The 25,345-nt window shown below is 34.8% G+C and overlaps 1 protein-coding gene across 1 annotated transcript in view; it reads left to right on the top strand.

Moving 5' to 3' along the window:
• Positions 1-25,345, top strand: part of SCAPER (S-phase cyclin A associated protein in the ER) — a gene marked incomplete at its 3' end in the record, with an annotated part of 213,744 nt that overhangs the window by 160,304 nt on the left and 28,095 nt on the right. Inside the window, exons 16-20 of the mRNA XM_024761693.1 lie at positions 10,519-10,674; positions 15,860-16,002; positions 21,922-22,003; positions 24,036-24,188; positions 24,970-25,077. Of these exons, the coding sequence (XP_024617461.1) occupies positions 10,519-10,674; positions 15,860-16,002; positions 21,922-22,003; positions 24,036-24,188; positions 24,970-25,077 (642 nt within the window). The remainder of the gene's footprint in view (positions 1-10,518; positions 10,675-15,859; positions 16,003-21,921; positions 22,004-24,035; positions 24,189-24,969; positions 25,078-25,345) is intronic.

Below are 25,345 nucleotides of genomic sequence, written 5' to 3'. Positions count from 1 at the left end.
GTTATCTTAGCTATTTGGGGCAACTTGCAGTTAGGATGAGGATAAGCTTTCCATTTCCATAAAAAAGTCCATTGGAGTTTTGTTAGGATTGCATTGAATTTTTACCGTGCTTTGGAGAGTATTGCCATCTTAATAATATTAGATCTTCTAATCCATGAACACAGGATATCTTTCCATTTATTTAAATCTTCCTTAATTTCTTTATGGAGTGTTTTCTAATTTTCAGCACACAAGGCTTTCACCTTCTTGTTTAAATTAATTCCTAAGTATTGATTGTACTCTTTTGGAGGTGACTGTAAATGGAATTGTTTTCTTAATTTCATTTTCAGATTGTTTACTGCTAGTGTATAGAAATACAATTGATTTTTATATATTTATCTTATCTCCTGAAACCTTGCTTGAACTTGCTCATTAGTTGTAATAGCTTTTTAGTGGATTCCTTAAGATTTTCTATATTCAAGATCATACCATCTGCAACTAGAGATAGTTTTACTTCTTCTTTACCAATCTGGATGGCTTTGATTTTTTTGTTGTTGTTGTTGCTTATTGCCCAGGATACAACCTGCAATACAATACTGAATAGAAGTGGTAGGAGTGGACATCCTTGTCTTGTTCCTGATCTTTGGAGTGGGAGGCATTTAGTCTTTCATCATCAAGTATGATGTTAGGTATGGGGTTTTCATAGATACACTTCAAAGATTGAGGAAGTTCCTTTTTACTTCTAGTTTGTTGAGTGTTTTTATCATGAAGGGGTATTGGATTTTGTCAAATCCTTTTTCTCCATCTATTGCAAGAATAATGTGGTTTTGTCCTTTGTTCTTTTGATATTTGCTGTGTTACATTAATTGAATTTCATATATTTTATATATTTGTCTAATTTTTTAGTTGTTTAAGGTGGGAGGGTGCATCTGGACCCTCTTACTCCATCATAGCTGGAAGTGGAAATTCTGAACTATGTATTATTTTTATATTTTAGAGGAGCAGTCTGAAGGCAGATTGTTGATGGTCACACAGTCAGAATTAAAATCCTGATATTTGTGGTTCCAAAGCCTATGCTTTTACCACTGTTCTTATTATTGGTTTGGTATTTTCATTTTGTGGTCTTTTTTTTATATGACTTGTATGAATTTTGATCTGTCTAATTGCCTAATATATTTACTTTCATTATAATCTCATTAAACCAAAGTGGCTCCTATAAACATATTAACCCAAACTATAGTTTAAATAATTTCCGTCAAGATAAGTGGTTGACTGCTGGTTGTTTTTACATAAAGATATCAGCTCCATTTTCAGTTTTAAAAATTCTTAATAATCCAGGTTCACTGAGTTAACAGTCTGTACTAAGATTTTTGCTAATATGAAATTCTCCTTTAAAACCCTGCTACCAACTGCTGCCCTGTTGGTTCTCTTAATTTTCATTGCTTTCTCTTCGATAATCTCTGAAACTCTCTTTTGAAATGTATTATATCTACAAAGAAAATAAAAATAGACAATCTAGTTTTTTCTTGTTCTCTCATTCATTTAAATATTTTATGAATGAATTGTTCTTAGTATAATTACATAAATATCTTAAAAGTTTGTGTGAAACATTGCTGATTACTTTCATCCCCAGACATTTTAATCTATGAGATTAGATTAAAACCAAATCTACCTTTGGTTTTATCACATGCCAATATTTCCCAGTCTTGCCTGATTATAACAGTAATATGAGTTGTTAAAAAGACAGATTTCCAAACTTTGCAGGTTTTTTTCAGTAATGCTAGAGTGGCCCCTGAGGAGCTTTATTTTTTTATAAGCCCCCCAGGTGATTTTTATGATCAGGAAATTTGGTTCCACATATATCAAACAGTTGCTCCTTCTTCAAAAGTAATTTTTCATCATAATAGTGAGGACTGAAGTCTCTGGAGTTAGATAAATTTGGATTCAGGTCCTGACTCTACCACGTAGTAGCTGAATGGTCTTGGGTGTTATTTCAGCCTCTCAGCCTATTTGTTGATCTGTAAAATAGGAATAATCTTACCTATATCTCAAAGAATTGCTGAAAGGATTAAATTAGGTTGTGCGTATTGTGAAGCAGTTAATGCCATCCTTGGTATGCTGTAAATACTCTGTAAAATATTACAATTTCATAGAATGCCACATCCTATTTGTGTTCCACTTCCTAACTTTTCCTTAAGTCCCTAATGCATTTCTGTTGTTTTATTACTAATCCAGAAGTTCTAATAATCCAGTGATTTAAAATATACTTAAGTTCCACTAGAACTTAAGAATATGTCCTTGAGATATACCAAATATATTTATTTCAGTCCTGTGTAAGATATTTTTTCCACATATTCTTTTTTGTGAGTTCTTGGCATAAATTAACAGTCTTTTCAAATGTCTTAGTTCTTTCTTGGATACACAGATGATTGAAAATAAGTAATCTACTATTTAGTTGATAGTGATTATTATTACAGGCAGAGTTACTCAGCACCCGATTTTATCATTTATTTAATAGTATAAAAGTGGCTTTTATTTTCAGTTTCTTAATGGTCTCATTGATAGCTTTTCAGATGCAATGTGTCTACTCATAATTACAGGGTTTTGGGGGTTTTTTTTGAGGAAAAGACATCTTTTTCCTTATTTATGGCAGTAGCCTTTTCCTTGTGCTGTGTCCTCTTGCCTGCTTTTAAAATTTGCTTCATCAGTTATCTTCTTGTGCCTGCTCCTTTGCTTTCTTCCTCTAGACGGACTACTTCCACCTGTTCTATAGATTACCTACTCTTTCCTTTTGGAAATCACTAGATTCCTAGAAAGAGCTGTCTGTGCTCATTTCCACTACCTCATCACTCCTGTCTTCTTGAATTCCTTATGACACCATTTTTCCTCTATGCTATACTGTACTTTCCTTTCAGAATGTTACTCTGTTATCACTATGTTTAAAAGCCTTTTCTGGATCTGTTCATTATCAACACTGTTATGTATTTTTTTCTAGAACACTTTCTTCTGCGCTATCTTGGTTTTCCTTCTGCTTTCCTAACCAATGCTTTACTATCTTCCCTTTTTCTTTTGCTGCTTAAATGTTACTGCCTTCAGTCCACTTCACTTATTCCTTTCCTTGAATATCACAATCATTCTCATTGCTTCAGCTATCCTCTCTGTAGTGACTCCTAGATCTGCATTTAACCCCACTCTCTCAATGAAGCTCTAGACTCAGTTACCTATTGCTTGATGATTGTATCCAGTGAAACTCATCAGCTCACCACCCCTGTATCCCAAATCATTTGCCTTTTCTGAAATTCATATTTCAGATGAATGGTATCACTAGTCTCTCATTAATCTAGACTTGGAAAGCTTGTGATCATTTATCAATATTTGCAGTTGTTATTCTTGCCTTTTGTCCCTACTCCCTTCAAATTAATCCTTCTTAAGGGCATTATTGTATTACCTCTCAACTTAAAAACCTTTAGGGACTTTCTCTTGTCTTTAAGTTTTAGTGTAAATGCATTAGTCTAGCTTTCTTTAATACTGTTTTATATGTAGAATAGTGGCCATATTGTTATGAAAATGGTTTATTCTCATTTTAAAGAATTCGAGCAATACGTAGCAAAGGAAACTCAAAATCCCACCCTCAGAAATAGCTACCATTGACATTATAAATACTCTTCCAGAAATCTCTTTAGAATAATGTTCAGATTGAATGAATAGATAACTTTATAAAATAGAATTATACTATTAGGCTTCCCTGGTGGCGCAGTGGTTGAGAGTCTGCCTGCCAATGCAGGGGACACGGGTTTGAGTCCTGGTCTGGGAAGATCCCCCATGCCGCAGAGCAGCTAGGCCCGTGGGCCACAACTGCTGAGCCTGCGGGTCTGGAGCCTGTGCTCCACAACAAGAGAGGCTGCGACAGTGAAGGGCCTGCACACCACGATGAAGAATGGCCCCCGCTTGCTGCAACTAGAGAAAGCCCTCACACAGAAACGAAGACCCAACACAGCCAAAAAAATAAATAAGTTAATTAATTAATTAAAAAAAGAATTATACTATCCATGGTACTTCTTAATAAGAAGTATTCATTTCTATTTTAGTTCCATTTTAAGAGAAGGAAGTGACGTGGAAGTAAAATGGAGGGACTTATTGAATTTGTAATAAATGTTTCTTTATCACAAGATCTCCTCCCAACAATTTTTATAGTTTCATTATTTTTACATTGTTAAGGTTTATAACATTTACATTTTGCTCTGAAACTATAAATTCCACAGTTTAGTTTTCCTTCTATGTATGAATGGATGCACAGCTTGCGTAATCCTCCATTCATGAGTTCTTTGTTTTGACCTGGTTGGCTGGATTTTATTAACAAGTAATTTTTTCAGGAAGAGGTTATTGTGCTCTATTCCTTGAGTTCTTAGGTATCAAAGGCCTGTGGCATTTCTGAGTACATCTTGGCTAGAGATCAGATTCATGGTTCAGAATATCTTTCCTTCGAAGTTTTGTAGGCATTATTCCATGTTTTTCTAGCATTAACTAATTCTGTGGAGAAGCCTGAGGCCAGACAGATTTTTTCTCCCTCTTTCTCATAGATGACTTGCATTTACTGCCTGGAAGCTTAAAAAATTTGTGCTTGTTCCTTAATGTTTTGTGATTTAATAAGGATATTCTTGGTGTTGATCTTCTGAATAAATTCTTCATGAAATAAAGTGGGCTTTCTCAATTTTCAGTATTTCTTTTTTTCAGGGAAAATTTTCTGTATTATATATTGGAATATTTTGTCTTTCTTAACTTTACAGATATTATTCTTACATTAGGTCATCTTAACTTGTTCTCCATGTTTAAAAATTATTACTTACACATAAATTTTCATTTTAAAGTCCATATTAACTGTGATTATAACAAGCCTTTCCTCTGTTAGTGATTTGACTTTTTACCATCTTTGCTCTGTTTCATGCTTTTTCTAATTTAATTAATTCTGTGATTGTGTTACTTTTGCCTAAGTTTCCTTAACTCTCTAGTCTTTCTTTATTTTATCATGTCATTTTATCATCTGTTTTGCACCTTTAAATTCAGGTTCGTGTTGACTTCTTTTTACATTACAAAGTTTGCCTAGGAGATATTCTGCTGTTTCTTTGGTTATGTTTTCTTCCAGTTAATTTCCAGGAAACGTCTTATTTATTTTTTTACTTACTTACAGTTTGATTGAGATATCATTGACATATAAAAATTGTATATATTAAGGTGTACAACTTGATTTTTTTTTGTTTTTTCGGTACGCGGGCCTCTCGCTGTTGTGGCCTCTCCCGTTGTGGAGCACAGGCTCCAGACGCGCAGGCTCAGCAGCCATGGCTCATAGGCCTAGCCGCTCTGTGGCGTATGGGATCTTCCCGGACCAGGGCACGAACCCGTGTCCCCTGCATCGGCAGGTGGACCCTCAACCACTGTGCCACCAGGGAAGCCCACAGCTTGATATTTTGATATACATATACATTGTGGGATGATCACTACAATCCAACTAATTAAAATATCTGTTACCTCCACTTAGTTACTGTGTGTGTGTGCGCGCACACATGCTAAGAAGATTTCAGATCTATCTTCTTAGCAAATTTCAAGTATATAGTACAGTACTATTAACTATTATCACCATGCTGTACATTACGTCTCCAAACATATTCAACTAGCATAACTAAAATTTTGTAGCACTTGACAAACATCACAGATTGTATTTTTTATGCTGCTTTTGCGCATTCTTCCCTCTGAATTTTATTTTATTTTATTTATTTTGTCTGGAGCATTAGGTCTCATTTCTTTTTCTTTCATCTTGATTATGTTTAACATGTGACCCTTGATACATTATGATTAATTTTCCTTGAGCATACCTGTTTGTCTTATACTTTCAGTATACCTTGAGAAATGATTATATTGTTAATTTACTTATGAAAGTAGTTACATGGGATGGAGATTGGGAAATCTTTGCTAGAACTGTATTCAAACTTTCTTGTTTCAGTTTGTAACATATCTAGTGATAGGTTTTATTTCATCCAACATGGATTCCTGGAGTCTATACTTCTTTCAGAGAGAGTAAGCTTCAGAGTTTGTTTACTTCCCAATTTCACTCTACCTTTTTCACTGTGGCATGTCTTCCTTCTGGCTTTCAAGAATGAGAAATTTGACCCCAACAGACATTTTCCAGTTTTTTATCATTAACTGTACTTTACTCATAAAAACTTTACTCTCCTTTACCATTGATCTATATTTCTGTTTTTGTGCCAGTACCATACTGCCTTGATTACTGTAGCTTTGTGGTATAGTTTGAAGTCAGGGAGCCTGATTCCTCCAACTCCATTTTTCTTTCTCAAGATTGCTTTGGATATTTGGTGTCTTCCACGTTTCCATATGAATTGTAAAATTTTTTGTTCTAATTCTTTGAAGAATGCCAGTGGTAGTTTGATAGGGATTGCATTGAATCTGTACATTACCTTGGGTAGTATATTCATTTTCACAATATTGATTCTTCCAGTCCAAGAACATGGTATATTCCTCCATCTGTTTATGTCATCTGTGATTCCTTTCATCAGTGTTTTATAGTTTTATGAGTACAAGTCTTTCGCCTCCTCAGGCACATTTATTCCTGGGTATTTTATTCTTTTTGTTGCAGTGGTAAATGGGAGTGTTTCATAAATTGCTCTTTCTGATTTTTCGTTGTTGCTGTATAGAAATGCCAGAGATTTCTGTGCATTAATTTTGTATCCTGCAACCTCATCAAATTCATTGATTAGTTCTAGTAGTTTTCTGGTGGCATCTTTAGGATTTTCTATTTACGGTGTCATGTCATTGGCAAACAGTGACAGTTTTACTTCTTCTTTTCCAATTTGTATTCCTTTTATTTCTTTTTCTTCTCTGATTGCTGTGGCTAGGACTTCCAAAACTATGATGAATAAGAGTGGTAAGAGTGGACATCCTTGTCTTGTTCCTGATCTTAGTGGAAATGATTTCAGTTTTTCACCATTGAGTATGATGCTTGCTGTGGTTTTGTCATGAACGGCCTTTATTATGTTGAGGTAGGTTCTCTCTATGCCCATTTTCTGGAGAGTTTTTATCATAAATGGGTGTTGAATTTTGTCAAAAGCTTTTTCTGCATCTATTGAGATGATCATATGGTTTTTATTCCTTAATTTGTTAATCTGATGTATCACATTCATTGATTTGCATATATTGAAGAATCCTTGCATCCCTGGAATAAATCCCACTTGATCATGGTGTATGATTCTTTTAATGTGCTGTTGGATTCTGTTTGCTAGTATTTTGTTGGGGATTCTGCATCTATGTTCATCAGTGACATTGGTTTGTAATTTTATTTTTTTGTGATACCTTTTTCTGGTTTTGGTGATGGTGGCTTCATAGAATGAATTTGGGAGTGTTTCTCCCTCTGCAATATTTTGGAAGAGTTTGAGAAGAATGGGTGTTAGCTCTTCTCTAAATGTTTGATAGAAGTCGCCTGTGAAGCCATCTGGTCCTGGACTTTTGTTTCTTGGAAGATTTTTTCTTTTTGCGGTACACAGGCCTCTCACTGTTGTGGCCTCTCTCGTTGCGGAGCAGAGGCTCCGGACGTGCAGGCTCAGCGGCCATGGCTCACTGTCCCAGCCGCTTCGCAGCATGTGGGATCTTCCCGGACCGAGCATAAACCCGTGTCCCCTGCATCGGCAGGCGGACTTGCACCCACACCGCCACCAGGGAAGCCCTTGGAAGATTTTTAATTATGGCTTCAATTTCATTACTTGTGTTGGGTCTGTTTATATTTTCTAATTCTTCCTGGTTCAGTCTTGAAAAGTTTTACCTTTCCAACAATTTATCCATTTTCTTGTGATTGTCCATTTTATTAGCCTATAGTTGTTTGTAGTAGTATCTTATAATCCTTTGTGTTTCTGCAGTGTCAGTTGTGATTTCTCCTTTTTCATTTCTAATTTTATTGATTTGAGTCCTCTCCCTTTTTTTCTTGATGAGTCTGGCTAAGGGTTTATCAATTTTGTTTATCTTCTCAAAGAACCAGCTTTTAGTTTTATTGATCTTTGCTATTGTTTTCTTTGTTTTTATTTCATTTAATTATGTTGGTGGGAGTGTAAATTGATATAACCACTATGGAAAATGGTGTGGAGGTGTCTTAAAAAAACTAATAATAGAACTACCATATGACCCAGCAATTCCACTACTGAGCATATACCCTGAGAAAACCATAATTCAAAAAGAGTCATGTACCACAGTGTTCATTGCAGTACTATTTACTATAGCCAGGACATGGAACCAACCTAAATGTCCATCGACAGATGAATGGATAAAGAAGACGTGACACATATGATAGAGTATCACTCAGCCATAAAAAAAATGAAATCGAGTTATTTGTAGTGAGGTGGACCTAGAGTCATACAGAGTGAAGTCAGTCAGAAAGAGAAAAACAAATACTGTATGCTAACACATATATATGGAATCCAAAAAAAAAAAAAATGGTACTGATGAACCTAGTTGCAGGGCAGGAATAAAGAGGTAGACATAGAGAATAGACTTGAGGACATAGGGTGGGAGGGCAAAGCTGGGGCAAAGTGAGAGTAGCATCAGCATATATACACTACTGAATGTAAAACAGTTGGCTGGTGGGAAGCAGCAGCATAGCACAGGGAGATCGGCTCGGTGTTTTGTGATGATCTAGGGGGGTGGGATAGGGAGGATGGGATGGAGGCTCAAGAGGAAGGGGATATGGGGACATGTGTATGTGTATGACTGATTCACTTCGTGGTGCAACAGAAACTAACACAGTATTGTGAAGCAATTATACTCCAATAAAGATCTATTAAAAAATGTACTCTCTAGCAAAACTTTACTGTTCAGACTCAATATATGTGAAGTTGAGGTTGAGGTATATAGTTTAATATCTTGTACCTAATTGTCACTTATTTGGTGTATGTTGAAGAAAAATGATTTGTTTGTTTACTTTGTTTTGTCATCTCAAACTCATTAGAATAATGTACATACCTATTAAAACTTAATGTAACTTGTATAATGTCAAATCACAATGATATTAAGTAACTATAAAATGGTTTCTATAAAAATCTTAATTTGTCTCTTAAAAACATTTCAGTGGAGGCCTAAATAGACATTTCTCCAAGGAAGACAATATAAATGGCTAACAGGCACATGAAAAGTTGCTCACCATCACTAATTATTAGAGAAATGTAAGTCAAAACTACAATGAGGTACCATCCTACACTGGTCATAATGGCCATCATTAAAAAGTCTACAAATAACAAATGCTGGAGAGGGTGTGGAAGGAAGGGAACCCTCCTACAAAATTGGTGACCATGTAAATTGGTACAGCCACTATGGGGAACAGTATGGAGGTTCCTCAGAAAACTAAAAATAGAGTTGCCATATGATATAGCAATTCCACTCCTGGACATATATCTGGACAGAACTATAATTCAAAAAGATACACGCACCCCTATGTTCATAGCAGCACTATTTACAGTGTCCAAGACATGGAAACAACCTAAATGTCTGTTGACAGATGAATGGATAAAGAAGATCTAAATATATACAATGGGATATTACTCAGCCATAAAAGGAATGAAATAATACCATTTGCATCTATGTGGATGGACCTAGAGATTATCACATTAAGTGAAGTAAGAAAGAGATGACAAATACCATATGATATCATTATTCGTAGAATCTAAGCTATGGCACAAATGATCTTATCTATGAAACAGAAACAGACTCACAGACATAGAGAACAGACTTGTGGTCGCCAAGGGGGAGGGTTGGATTGGGAATTTGGGACTAGCAGATGCAAACTATTGATATTATATATAGAATGGATAAACAACAAGGTCATATTGTATGGCACAGGGAATTATATTCAATATCCTGTAATAAACTATAATGGAAAAGAATATATGTATAACTGAATCACTTTGCTGTACACCGAAACTAACATAACATTGTAAATCAACTATGCTTCAATAAAAAAATATATTTCCATGGCAGACCTTTACTCTAAATCAGGGGTCCCCAACCCCCGGGCTGCGGACCGTTAGCAGTCCTGTGGTCTGTTAGGAACCAGACCACACAGCAGGAGGTGAGTGGCGGCCAACCAAGCGGCTTCATCTGCTGCTCCACATCACTTCCGTTACCACCTGAACAGCGCTTGCATTACCGCCTGTACCATCACTCGCATTAATGCCTGAACCATCCTCCCACCACCTCCGTCTGTGGAAAAACTGTCTTCCACGAAACCAGTCCGTGGTGCCAAAAAGGTTGGGGACCACTTCTCTAAATCACTTCTTACTGCGGCCTATGGGTTTGTTATGTACACTGGATTATTATCCATTTGGGGGATAAGCATTGAAAGAAAAGACTATAAGTCGTTCATTTTTTGGTCTATGCCTTAAAACTGGTTTGTATTATTATATAAAGACTGTTAAGTTTCTTATTTTTGTGATGTGCCTTAGAATTAACCTGATTTGAAACTCACTTTCTCTGTTTTTTTTATTGCAGGTAAACGAAATTGCCTTTATAAATACCCTCGAAGCCCAGAACAAACGCCATGATGTTTTATCAAAATTGAAGGAATATGAGCAGAGGCTTAATGAGTTACAGGAAGAGCGTCAGCGAAGACAGGAAGAAAAGCAAGCACGTGATGAAGCTGTTCAGGTAGAATTTTATTCAGCAAGCACTTATTGAGCACCAGCCATTTCCTAGGCTCTGACCCAGGTGCTGAGGATATAAAAAGGAGTAAGACCAAGTCTGTGTTCCCAAGGATGCATGGTTTAGTGTAGCACGGTTTGGAAACGGGAAGTCTGATTGCCAAGGCAGTGTGTACTCCTTCAGAAAGGGTTATCAGTGTTTTTGTCAATTTGAATCTCTAGTCTCAACCAGATGAAGGACTAAATTGCTCTGGACAGATTATTATCTATTCTTTTCTAATTGGGTTGGGCAAGAATATGTTCCTTTCCTCCCTTACAAATAGATTGTGTTTGAACTAATGTATATAGCCTTAATAACTGGGCAATCTTTATGCTTATGACAAGGAGCACCTGTCATATATTGGGCAGTGTCATCAGGTACTTTAACCTCTGTAGCATACCCTAAGTTAGCTACCATTTTCAGGATGGGAAGAAGACTTAACACATAAACTTTAGTGATGGTTTTAAACTATTTAAATCTTCCTCAAGATCAAATATGGATGCAGACATACTTAATCTATTATGACTAATATTTATTTGTTTATTCATTCAGTCATTTATTGAATTACTACTATAATCTGTGTGCTGTGCTTTGCTCAAGGACATGAAAAAGATATATCCTTGATCTCAATGGGAAGACATATATGTAAACAAATCTTAACCCGTAGGATTAGTGTAATAGTAAAGACGTTTTTGGAAGCACAAAGGAGAACCTGTTACTCAAATTGAGAGTGGCAAAGACGTGAGAACATCAGCAAAAGCTTCCTGGAGGAGGCGGTGCCTCAACTAAGTTTTGAAAACTGAGACAGTCGTAAATGGTGCAAAGTAGGCATTCTATGCAGGAGATGAGTGAGTATGGCATGTAGAGTTAGGGACCTGACCATGAAGAGCTTTGTTGTTATGTTAAAAGCTAGGGATGTTGTTGATGTTTCATGCTTCTTCATGTCACTGGTAATTTTAGGAAATTAAAATATCATTACAGTTTTCAAGTTTATTGGTTACTTTATGCTCTTTTTGTACACTAGCAAGCAGTCCCATATTCACCCCAATCTCTATTTGATTTGAGTTCAAGGTCTCATTTTAATCTGAGTGTCAAGCTAACTTATGTTTAAAAATACAGGATACTACTTTTAGAGAAACTTTAGCTTTTCCTCTCAAAGGAGCAGTAAAAAATTCATTTTTATCATTTAAAAGTTAATTACTCATTAACTAACATTCTTAAATGAGTAAATGAAATAGGATATTTGAATTTTTAATTTGAGCCATCCCTTCAGCTTTATTGCTCTTTCTTTTTCTGCATCAAACCAATTTATAAAAATAATTATTTTTTTATATGCCAATAAAGATGTTAAAAAAATTATTATTATTTTGAAAATTGTGTGTTACTTTTGAGCAACCATTAGGCATTAATAATTCAGAAACAAATGAGATATGATCTTTACCTTTATGGCAAATAATACAACATAGTGTGAAAGTGTAATAGAAACCTGTACTGTATAGGTTACAGTGGTATCACAGAGTAGGGAATAATTAGCTCTCTTGGTGGGAGGGGAATGTCAGGGAAAGTTCAGTGGAAGAGGTAACTTCTTAACTGGATTTTGGGGGGAAATATATGAGTAATATTGTATATTTTTGAGTAGACATCTTTAGTTACTTTTTCTGCATTTATTTTGCAGATTTGAAATATAACAGTTATCTTCTGTTTAAAAATGACGACTCTTATTTTATAATTTGGAACATTTATTAAGGCGTAAAGGAAAGCAGTTATTTTCTGAAAGTAGTAAGGAATCTTCTGAACTCACTAACACGTAAAATTTTTTTGACTACTCAGACTAATTTTTATCTTTAAAAATGTAGAAATTTCCTATGGATTTAATTTTCAGTGAAAAATTTAAAATGTATGTACATAAGATACATAAGAGATAACTGATACTAGAAAAATTCATTGGTAATATATAACATATATATAAAATTTAAAAAATTTAAAAATATGTAGTCATTACTATATGTGCAAGGAGATAATGCCAAACATTCTGTAAATACAATAATAGTAAGATACTGACTTAATAAAGAATTCAGAGGCCCTCCATCTGCTTTACTTTTATTCTTGAAACATTCACATAAATGTTAAATTGTTAAAGGCAATTGTGATTCTTGTTTTTTGTAAGTGAAATACTAAGTTAATGCTGCCGTCATATATTCTCAATTTCCCTTTTTTGCCATATAAATTATTGATGGATTAGTTTTAAGCCCAGTTTTCTTAGATATTCTGCCTTGTCCTCTTGCCCTAATCTTCTGATTTGTAGGCGTAAAGGGTGGGGTTGCAAAATCCTTTCTTAGGCTGCCATAAACACATGGTCGACTGTGAAACAAAGTACATGGGAGTCTGAGAGGTTTCAGAAGGGTTGAGAGTTAGATATCTTTACAGTTCATTTGCTGTAGGTTTATGCTTTTTATTTGTGAGTATATAGATTTATAATGAATATTATAAAGTTACGCTTCATTTGTTTAATAGATATTTATCGAACTCCTTCCCTGTACAAGATGCTTTTGTGGGGTACAAAGTTTCCTATCTTTAGGAAACTTAAATTTTAGAAAGGAAAACACTAGGTGAATTTACTAATTTTACTCATTAGGTATACAGCTACTAATTTTCTCTTCCACTTATTAAAAACAGAAATTAGAAGATTGGATATTTTTTGAAGTCCAGTTATTTCTATTAGTACAATGTTGGAGTATTTCTTATATCCGTAAAAACAATCAGCAAGTTGACATCATATTTTTGCGTACAACGTAGCTACATTGCACATACACATAAAGTAATCGTTTGTATATAATATTAATAAATTTCATTTATAAGACCAACTTATAATTTTTAAAAGTATATCCCTCAAGATTTTGGTTTTGTAAAATATGAAATGAAAAGTTCTGGTTTAATTCTTTATATTTAATGCTTTAACCTTTTGCATTTTAGTGTGAAAGTTGTGTTTTCAGACATAATGCAGATTTTTAAAAAATAAATTTGAGTTTAAGGGAAAACTCTTTTGTTCGTGTTTTTTGTTTTTAAATATTTATTTATTTAGGCTGCACTAGGTCTTAGTTGGGGCACATGGGATCTTTGTTGCGGCATGTGGGATCTTTAGTTTCTGCATGTGGAGTTCTTAGCTGTGGCATGTGGACTCATAGTTGCAGCATGTAAACTCTTAGTTGAGGCATGCATGAGGGAATAGTTCCCCAGCCAGGGATCGAACCCAGACCCCCTGCATTGGGAGTGTGGAGTCTTAGCCAATGGACCACCAGGGAAGTCCCTGTTCATGTTTTTTATTGGAGAAAATTTTCTGTACAAGGTTTGATTGTTTTTTACTCTTGAGTTTTTCAGAGAGTATATAACTAAAAAAGTTTCTACATATTATATTTAGTAATGAGAAATAGCTATAACCAGTTCATGAATAGTATGTTAGAAAGTAAAGACTATATTTAAAATCTAATTGTCCACCTGAAACAGTCTGCGATCTGTCAGATGTGCTCTCATGAATTCAGTGCATTCCCTCTAGTTCTCAGGCCCCCTGCCAAAAAAAATGAAAGAAAAGAAATAGGGACACTTTTGTGTTACTACTTTAAAAAGGTTTTCTTCCCCTGGGTAGATAACAGCTTGTTGTAGATATAAAGTTACCATTGTGAGCTTATTAGTAACTTAGTTAACTATTAAGAATATTAGCATCTCTCCCCAGTGTTATCTAAACAGAAACTGCTTTAGCATTTCTTTTCTGCTCTCATTTACCGAACACTTTACTATGTACTAAACACTTTGCTAAGTGTTTACCTGTGTTAATAATTTCGATCTCACAGCAAACTGGGTCTCTTTAAGGTAGAATGACTTGCCCAAGGCTATGTAAGTAGTGGTTACTAGAGCCTAGATCAGTGCAGTGTGTTCCATTTATCATAAAGACTAGGGACCAGGAAGATGTTGTGTGAGCTCCCTGGGGGATGAGGATGAATTGAAAGAAATATATCAATACATCTAGTAATATGGTGAAAATTAGCTAAGTACTCCTAGTAGGCAAAAATACACAGGAAGCATATCACAGTATTTTAATGAAGTATCTTCTCCATTAATGATGATGATGATGATAATTATTGAGAATTTAGTATATGCCAACTCCTGTGTAAGTGCTTTTCATGTATTATCTCATGTGTTCTTCACAATATCCTAAGAAATAAGCACTATTGTTACTTGTCTTCCAGAAAACTAAGTCACATATATAATATAACTAGACCAGGGTCACCCAGCTGGTAAATAATGTAATCAGGAAACAAAATCAGGGAATCTAATACAGTGTCCACTCTCTTACCCACTATGCTATATTATAATGCCTCTTTCTCCCTGCCACAAGCTTTTCTTCACTTAAGTCCTATATGGAAGCTTAGTTCAGAAATAAAAATCTATTAATTATGCTTTCTTCATCATGTTCTGTTATTTCTATAACCATGTCCAAACACAAGGCTTTAGAAATGATTAACCATAAAATATGTATCAGGTTCTAATAAGATAGTATCTGCTTAAAATAGCATTTATTCTTTTTTTAATAAATTTATTTTATTTTATTTATTTTTAGCTGTGTTGGGTCTTCATTGCTGCGCGCAGGCTTTCTCTAGTTGTGGCGAGTGGGGGCTACTCTTCGTTGTGGTGCGCAGGCTTCTCATTGCGGTGGCTTCTCTTGTTGTGGAGCATGGGCTCTAGGCGTGTGGGCGTCAGTAGTTGCAGCACGCTGGCTCAGTAGTTGTGGCTCCGGGCTCTAGAGTGCAGACTCAGTAGTTGTGGCGCACGGGCTTAGTTGCTCCGTGGCATGTGGGATCTTCCTGGACTAGGGCTCGAACCCATGTCCCCTGCATTGGCAGGAGGATTCTTAACCACTGCGCCACCAGGGAAGCCCAGCATTTATTCTTCTAATTATTTGTAACACTGGTAAATGACATATGAAAACCAGATAGTATTGGTATTTGATTTTATTTAAATTCTGAGAAGCATGCCTAATGACAAGCCAGGGATCTATTTGGCTTGAATATATAAGTATATGTCAAAGCTGTGTCACCTATAATCATTTTCATCTTACACATAATTCTAACATCTTTTAAAATATTTCTGACGTTAGGAACGTAAGAGAGCTCTAGAAGCAGAACGGCAGGCCCGTGTAGAAGAATTGTTAATGAAGAGGAAAGAACAAGAAGCCCGAATTGAGCAACAGAGGCAAGAAAAGGAAAAAGCCCGGGAAGATGCTGCCCGGGAAAGAGCTAGGTACTTCATTTGCTATCTTGATTTTGATCCTGATGAACATTTGCAGTGAGTGCATATTCAAATCAAGTCTTGAAGCTATTTGCTGTCATGTAGAATTTTCAGAAAGTGTTACATATACAGAAATGTTATACTGAATTTTGATTTCCAGGAATTAAGACATCCTACTCAAAATGGAAAACTTTTGAAAATTTCTGTTGGATGGGAAACTTGATATTTCAAGATATTTTCAGTTGTAAGAAATAGAATTTGATTCTGGCTAACTTAAGCAAAGTAAATTTTAAGTAAAATATTGGGAGTGAAAGTGATAGGTGGTTAGATGACCAGGCTGGGACATGGTGAAGTATCAGAGACTAGGTCCCAGGAGCCACGGCAGTGGTCTTTTGATGGAAACGGTCTGGTCAACATGTTGTCGCCCTGATTATGTTATATGACACTCAGCCATCCCTACATTTTAAAATCACTTGTTTAAGATTCAAAGACCCAGGAAAAAGCATTTAATTGGCCAAATTGATTTGTGCTTTTTGATCTTGTTTGTGAAATCCTTTTATACCCTGTGTCATAAGATATTCTTCAAAATGTTATAGTTTTTCAGTTTGACACACATTTAGGTTTTAATTCCTTTTAAGATACCTTTTATGTATGGTATGAATCAAAAATATAAATTTATTTATTTGCATATAAATATCCATTTATCACAGCCCCATTTGTTGAAGAGGGTAGCTTTTAAGAGACTATCCTTGCTGCCTGTTCACGGTCAGTTAATCATAGATGTAAGGGTTTATTTCTGGACTCTGTCCTGTTCTTTTGATATCTACATGTCTGTTCTTACTCCAGCACCACACTGTTTTAACTACTGTAGCTTTATAGCAAGTTTTGAAATCAATTAATGTGGGTTCTCTAATGTTGTTGTTCTCTTTCAGAATTGCTTTCCAAATAATTTTTTAGGGTAGGCTTGCCAGTTTCTAAAAAAAGAAAGCTTGCAAGCATTTTTATAGTAATGCCTTGAATCTATAAGTCATTGTGGGAAGAATTGCCATCTTTACAATATTGTATATGATCCATGAATATGGTATGTGTCTCTATCTGCTTTAATTTCTCTCAACAGTATTTTTTAGTTTTTAGAAAATAGGTCTTGCATTTCTTTTCTTAAATATTTTCCTAAGTACTCTTTTTGAAGCCATAGTGAATGGAGTTATTTTATTTCATTTTTGTTAGTATTTTTGCTAATATGTAGAAATACAATCAATTTTTTATATATTTTATTTTATAATTTTTTATGATCTTGCACAACTTTCCTATGCGTATTTTCCTATTAGTGTTTTCTTTTTTGCTGTTGTTGTTCCTTAGGATATTTTACATAAAGGCTCATGTCCTCTGCAAATTGAGATTGTTTTACTTCTTGCTTTCTAATACAGATGTCTTTAATTTCTTTTTCTTGCCTTATTACACTGACTAGATCCTACAATATAACATTAATAGAAGTTGTGACATTGTATATCCTTATTTTGTTCTTGATCTTGGGGGAAAACATTCAGTCTTTTGCTATTACGTATGATGTAGTTGTAGGTTTCTCATAAATCCTCATTATCAGGTTGAAGAAGTTCTCTTCTATTTCTAGTTTATTGAGAGTTTTTAGCATGCATGTACTTTGAATTTGGTTAAATAAATGCTTCTTTGGGGGCATTCACTGAAATAATCATGTAGCTTTCATTTTTTATTAATATGGTTTATTACATTAATTAATTTTTGGATATTAAACCAACTTTACATTCCTGGGTTAATTCGCACTTGGTCATAGTGTAAAATCATTTTTATGTGTTGTTGAATTCTTATTAAGGATGTATTCATAAGGAATATTGGTGTGTAATTTTCTTGTTATGTCTTTGGCTTTCATGTCATGGCAATCCTAGCCTCAGAGAATGTGATGGGAAGTGTTTTTTCCTCCACTATTTACAGAAACTCTTTGTGTAGGGTTGTTACTTTTTCTTGCTAAATGTTCAATATACTAGTGAAGCCATCTGGGCTTGGAGTTATCTTTTGGGGAAGACTAAATTACCAAATAAATTTTTCTTAACATGTTATCAATCTATTGAGATTTTTCTGTTTCTTATTGAGTCAGCTTTGGTAATTTGTGTTTTTCTATGAATTTGTCCTTTTCATCTAAGTTGTGTATTTTTATAAAGTTGTTAATAGCTCCTTATAAGGATTTTAATTTTAACATGATCTATAGTGATGTTCCTCTTTCATTCCTTATTTGCTAATTTATGTCTCTCCTCTCTGTCTCTGTCTTTCTGTCTCTCTGTCTCTTGGTAGTCTAGCTAAAGGTTTGTACATTTTGTTGATCTTTCCAAAAAACCAGCTTTTGGTTTCTTTGAATTTCTACATTATGTTTCTGTTTTCTGTTACATTGATTTCCACTTTGATATTTATCATTTCTTTCCTTCTGCTTATTTTGGATTTGATTAGCTTTGCTTTTCCTACTTTTATAAAGTCAAAACTTAGTTGATTAATTTTAGATATTTCTGCATTTCTAATAAAAGCATTTGAATTACCAGTTTTCTTCTTAGCACTTCTTTAATTTCATCTCATCAGTTTTGATACATTGTATTTTTATTTTCATTCAATTCAAGATTTTTTCTAATATTTCTTATGATTTCTGATTCCTGAGTTATTCAGAAGTATGTTATTTAGTTTCCAAATATTTGGAATGTCTCCCGTTTTTCTGTTTTCTAATTAAATATTTTGTGGTTGAAGAATGTTTTCTGTATGATTTCAGTCCTTTTAAATTTATTGAACTTATTACTTTATGGTCTTGAATGTAGACTATCCTAGGGAATGTTCTGTGTGCTCTTGGAAAATACGTGTATTCTGCTGTTTTGGATGAGTGTTCTCTAAATGTCAGTTAAATAAAGTTAGTTGATAGTGTTTAGTCTTCTGTATACTTACTGATTTTCTGTCTAGTTGTATTAATTCTTGAGATAGAGTTATTGAAATCTCCAAAAGTAATTGTTGAATTGTCTATTTTTCTTTTCAGTTTTGACAGTTTTTTGCTTCATGTATTTTGGTGCCTTAGTATTAAAGGCATGTAATTTATACTTATTATAACTCCTTGAAGTATTGACCCTTTTATCATTATGAAATATCCCTCGTTGGGTTTTTTAAAAAATATTTCTTGTCTTAAAGTCAATTTTTTTTCTGTTTTAAATATTGCCACGTTTATTGTTTACATGATATGTCTTTTTCTGTCTAAAGGGAAACATTTTTTTGTGTCTTTGTATCTAAAGTGTGTCACTTATATATAGTTGAGGTTTCTTTTTATATATCTGGCCTTCTATTTTCTGCCTTTTGATTGTTTAGTCCATTCTTATTTAATGTAATTTATTGATATGACTGAATTTAATGTCTGCCATTTTGATATTTGTTTTCTGTATGTCTCAAGTTTTTTTTCTCCTTTACTGTCTTCTTTTTTGTTAAACCAGTACATTTTAAAAATTATTGATTTATTTAGTTTTGGCTGTGTTGGGTCTTCATTGCTGTGCATGGGCTTTCTCTAGTTGCCGCCAGCGGAGGCCACTCTTCGTTGCGGTGCCTGGCCTTCTCATTGCAGTGGCTTCTCTTGTTGCGGAGCCCAGGCTCTAGGCACCCAGGCTTTGGTAGTTGTGGTGCACAGGCTTAGTTGCTCTGTGGCATGTGGGATCTTCCCAGACCAGGGCTCAAACGTGTGTCCCCTGCATTGGCAGGGGGATTCTTAACCACTGTGCCACCAGGGAAGTCCCTCAACCAGTACTTTTTAGGGCATCATTTACATTTTTCTCTTGATTTTAAAAACCGTATTACTTTAGTTATTTGCTTAGTGTTTCCTTTCTTTATTACAGTATTCATCTTGACTTATCACAAACTACTTCACGTTAAAATTAACTTAATTTTGGTAAAATAGAACAACTTTGTTCCAATATAGCACTATGTCTTTTTCTTCTTGTATTGTCATATATATTACATCTATATATGTCATAAACTCAACAATACAGTGTTACGATTTTTTAAATGCAGTCCCACATTTTTCAAAGGAATTAGAATAGAGAAAATGTATTTGTAGATTCCTTTATATTTATCCTCATATTTATCATTTCCTGTGTATTTCATTTCTTTCTGTGGATTCAAGTTACCCTCTGGCATATCTTTTTAGCTAGATGGACTTCCTTCAGTATTTCTTGTAAGGCAGGTTTGCTTTCATTGAATTATCTTGGTGTTTGCTTATCTGGGAATATTTTTATTTTGGCTTCCTTTTGAATGGTAGTTTTGATGGATATAGAATTCTTGGTTTTTCTTTCAGTGCTTTGAATCTTCTTACTTTTGTTGTTTCTCATGAAAAGTCGGCCATTAATCATACTGTTTTTCCTCTGTATATGGTGAGTTGTTGGGGTTTTTTTCCTGTTTTCAAAATTTTCTTTTTGACTTTGTTTTTCACCAGTAGGTTGGTTCTCTTCATGATTATCCTACTCTGTACATTAATGCTTTTCATAAAATTTGGAAAGTGGCCACTATTTCTTCAGTTATTTAATTGTCATTTCTCTTCAGTTTCTTCTGAGTTGTAACAGTTTCTCAGACTTTCCATGGTTTTGATGACCTTGACAGTTCTGAGTAGTGGTTAGGTATTTTGTAGACTTTTCCTCTCAAGATTTGTCTGATGATTTTCTCATGGTTAGACTGAGGTTATGGGTTTTGGGAGGAAGAGCACAGGGGTGAATGTGAATTACCATTTTTTAAATGTCTAAGGTTCATACTGTCACCTTGACTTATCACTGATTTTGTTAACCTTGATCACCTGGCTAAGGTAGTATTTGTCAGATTTCTCCACTGTATAGTTTAAAAATTTCCCTATGCTGTCCTCCTTGGAAGCAAGCCTATGCTGAAGAGATGGGGAGTTATTCTCTACCTCCTTGAGACACGAATTCATACATAAATTATTTGCAGTTCTTCTGTACAGGATATTTGTTCTCCCATTTATTTATTAAATTCCTTTGTTATGTCAACAGGGACTCGTTTATATTTGTATTATACTATGGGTTACAAACCAGTATTATGGTATTTATTTTGTTGCTCAAATTGTTTCACCTTTGGACATTGGAAGCTTTTGTGTTTGACCCCTGCTTGTCTTTGACATACTTCATCATTTTGTTTTTTAGAGTACTTCCTTACTTCCTGGCACTGCAAGATGCTTCAAATTCATCTTATATTTTCCCTGCTCCATCCCTAGAAAGCCATTTGTTTAAGGACTCCTAGTTCCTTTAGTTGGAAAGTTCTTAAAAAACGTTTTCTCTTTCTCTGTTGAGATTCTCTATCTGTTGAATCATTGTCACAATATTTTTGCTTAGGTTGGCATACTTTCTTTTAATTCTTATAATGTATTTATAATACCAAATAAATCTAGCATATGGCCTCATTCAGAGAGTTTCATTTGACTGCATTTTTCTTAAACATGGTCATACTTCTTTGTATGTCTTATAATTTGTTTGTGATTGGTTCCTCTCGTATTCTCTTTGTCTTTGTGAATTTTTACCTTTTCTATTCCTTTCATATTGTTTTACAGGTTTTTGGAAGGGAAAAGAGATAAATATATATTTTCAATATGCCATATTTAAATGACAGCCCAGAGCTAGTATTTAAACCCATTCTTGGGTCCAGAAACCTACTTTTATAAATAATAATTTAGTATTTATAAAAGTTGCTTTTATTTGTTGCTTCCCAAATGTTTAATGAGCAATAATATATCTGAGACTTAATAGGCATTCAGAAAAAAATAATTTAAAAAACTCTCTAGAATATATACGCCTATGTGTCCTAATTGTATTTTTTTAACCTCATGAAATTTGTTACTCCAAGTAGTTGAGTTTATAATTTTTAAATATCTTCTTATAGAGACAGGGAAGAACGATTGGCAGCACTCACAGCTGCTCAACAAGAAGCTATGGAAGAGCTACAGAAAAAAATTCAGCTCAAGGTAGGAATATTATATATTTTAATTTGAAATTTTAGAGCTATTTTAATGTAGCATGAGATTAAAATTTTATCGATTTAATTACTTGTATAATAACTGAATTAGGGGCTTCCCTGGTGGCGCAGTGGTTGAGAGTCCGCCTGCCGATGCAGGGGACACGGGTTCGTGCCCCGGTCCGGGAAGATCCCACATGCCGTGGAGCGGCTGGGCCCGTGAGCCATGGCCGCTGAGCCTGCGCGTCTGGAGCCTGTGCTCCACAACGGGAGAGGCCACAACAGTGAGAGGCCCGCGTACCGCAAAAAAAACCCCAAAAAACTGAATTAGGGCTTCCCTGGTGGCGCAGTGGTTAAGAATCCACCTGCCAATGTAGGGGACATGGGTTCAAGCCCTGGTCCGGGAAGATCCCACATGCCACGGAGCAACTAAGCCCGTGCGCCACAACTACTAAGCCTGCTCTTTAGAGCCCGGAGCCACAACTACTGAAGCCCGTGCACCTGGAGCCTGTGCTCCGCAACAAGAGAAGCCACCGCAATGAGAAGCACACGCACTGCAACAAAGATTAACCCCCACTCGCCACAACTAGAGAAAGCCCACGTGCAGCAACAAAGACCCAATGCAGCCAAAAATAAATCAATAAAATAAATTTATTAAAAAAAGAAAAGAATCAGTCATATTTCTTTTTAAAAAACTGAATTAATTTGAATTCCTAATATCAGTATTTGGAGAATAAGACATATGGTTTTGGCTATGATCAATTCCAACTCAACTATCTGAAAACTGAAATTATTTTAGTAAGATAAAGCAATTGACAGAAATAATGTAAAGGAATTTTAGCATTTCTTGATTTTAGTAACTAATTTGTTAATGACTTGAAGACATTACTACTAGCTTTCTTATATTCATAGACTTTAAATTATTTAGAAATAAACTAAAAGATTATTTCAATGTTTATGAATTGCACAGTTGTTGCTTGGGAGATTATGATAAGCTGATATTTTCTAGAAAATCTTTACCATTAATAGCTTCTAGCAGTATGAATATTTTACCTTGTGTCACAATTATTTACATGTTGGGTTTTCACAGGGGTAGTAAATTCCAGGGAGTAGAGAACCCTATTTTACTACTTGCATAGCTCTAGAACTTTATCATGTATTTAAATTTAATGCAGCAAATATTTATTGAGTCTTGTGCTAGGCATGGGGATACAGAGATGAGTAAGACATGGTTGTCAGTTTCAAAAACTCAATCTAGTGTGAAATTCAGATGCTAAGCAGATAATTTCCATATGGATAGAGTGCTATGGAGTGCTATGAAAGTACAGAGGAGGATACTAAGCTAACATGAAGAATTTCAGAAGTCAGGGAAATAATTTTAGAGAATAATTTGTGAGCTGAATCTTGAAAGAAAGACAAATTGAATAGGTAGATGGGTGGGATGGCATCCAGCCGTATGAAATGGTATGAGCACAAAGTCAGAAGTCTGAAATAGTGTTTTTTAGTTGGTTTATTTTTTGTTTTCTGGGAAGTCACTGGAGTCGATGTGGGTAAAGGTCTGTGTCATGATGGGCCTTGTCTGCTGTGAGGATGAGCTTGGTCTTTACCTGTGGGGCAACATTTCCCATAGTGTGTTCCAGGAAGTGCTTCTCAAAAGTATGTTGTCGTCAAATAAGTGTGTAAAATGTTGCTTAGTGTAAGCTAGGTTTATTGAGTCATAATGCACAATGACAAGCTGGAGTAAGTAAGTAGCTTTAACTTAATATTTTCCAAGTTTATTTGACCATAGAACCTCTTCCACAAAATATCAATACTTATTAATAACCCACAGTGTAATTCCATGAAGTACACTTTAGGAAATGTTACTGTGCATGTAGGAGATATTAAAGGGCTTTATTTAGATTCTTGTCCTCAGTGTCCAAGTTAATACTGAATTAAGACATTTTGTTATATTAGAAAGTTTAATGGAAATATTACTTTTTCAAGTTCTCAGTATAACTTGAATAAATTTCTGTATTCTCACACTTCGACTTCATTTACAGCATGATGAAAGCATTAGAAGGCACATGGAACAGATTGAGCAAAGAAAAGAAAAAGCTGCTGAGTTAAGCAGTGGACGACATGCAAATACTGATTATGCCCCCAAATTGACCCCTTATGAAAGAAAGAAGCAGTGTTCTCTCTGCAATGTCCCGGTAGGTTGTCAGTATCAGTATTGTTACGATACGTTATAATTTATTTACTAAAGTTTATTAAACTATGGAAATATATTCTCCCACTCTTTTAAAAGTCATACTAAGGCATCTGCTGACTACCATGGATTTCTTTTATGATTTTTATGCAAAGTAAGTAGTACAAAAATAGTATCAGCAGTTAGGAGTAGTAGTGCAAAGAACCAAAGCATGCAGTTGCTGCTAAAATGGATGTATACCTGCTTACTGATAGCCCAAGTCAATATTTTTGGGTATTATGACCACAGAAGAAAAGGAACATTTTCAGTGCTGAAACTTGATACTTAGAAGAAATGATACTCTGTTAAGGTTGGCTTTGATGACATGCCTTTCTGACCATGTGTCTTCTGGATCAGAGGTCCCCAACCTTTCTGGCACCAGGGACCAGATTTCGTGGAAGACAGTTTTTCCACGGATAGGGGAGGGGGGATGGTTCAGGTGGTAACGGAAGCGACGGGGATCGGCAGATGAAGCCGCTCACTCGCTGGCCGGTCACCTGCAGCCTTTCACCTCCTGCTCTGCGGCCCAGTTCCTAAGAGGTCCAGTAACGGTCCGCGAACCCGGGGTTGGGCACCCCTGTTCTAGAGGATTCTCAGAATTGTATTCTAAAGAAAATATTTTTAAGACTAATATGTAAATGCTAGAGTGATCGCAACTTGCATATAGTATACTGGATAGAATGTGTAATATTTAAAGTAAGATATAATTATATGTTCATTACATTGCTTTGATTTTATGCTTTTAGATCTCTTCAGAGGTGTATCTTTTTAGCCACATTAAAGGAAAAAAACACCAGCAAGCTGTGAGAGAAAATAGCAGCATCCAAGGGCGTGAACTTTCAGATGAGGAAGTGGTAAGCTTTAATTTTGTTCATTTATTGAGTACCTTCTATGTTCTTTTCTATTATGAAGAAATCCATGTTCATATGTATTTCTGTGATTATTTAAAACTATATTTAATATTTAATTACTACAATATAGTATACAAATGTCCTTATTTTAGTATATATATTAAAAGAAACATAGAAATAAGAATTTAATACTGTTTATATAATTTCAGTGCAAAAAAAGGTTTATGGTATTTTAATAATTTAAAAATATTAATAATTAAAATTTTTTAAT

The sequence above is a fragment of the Neophocaena asiaeorientalis genome, unplaced genomic scaffold, assembly GCF_003031525.2.
Source record: "Neophocaena asiaeorientalis asiaeorientalis breed wild unplaced genomic scaffold, Neophocaena_asiaeorientalis_V1.1 scaffold54, whole genome shotgun sequence".
Taxonomy (NCBI): Eukaryota; Metazoa; Chordata; class Mammalia; order Artiodactyla; family Phocoenidae; genus Neophocaena; species Neophocaena asiaeorientalis.
This window is presented reverse-complemented; position numbering and strand designations above follow the sequence as displayed.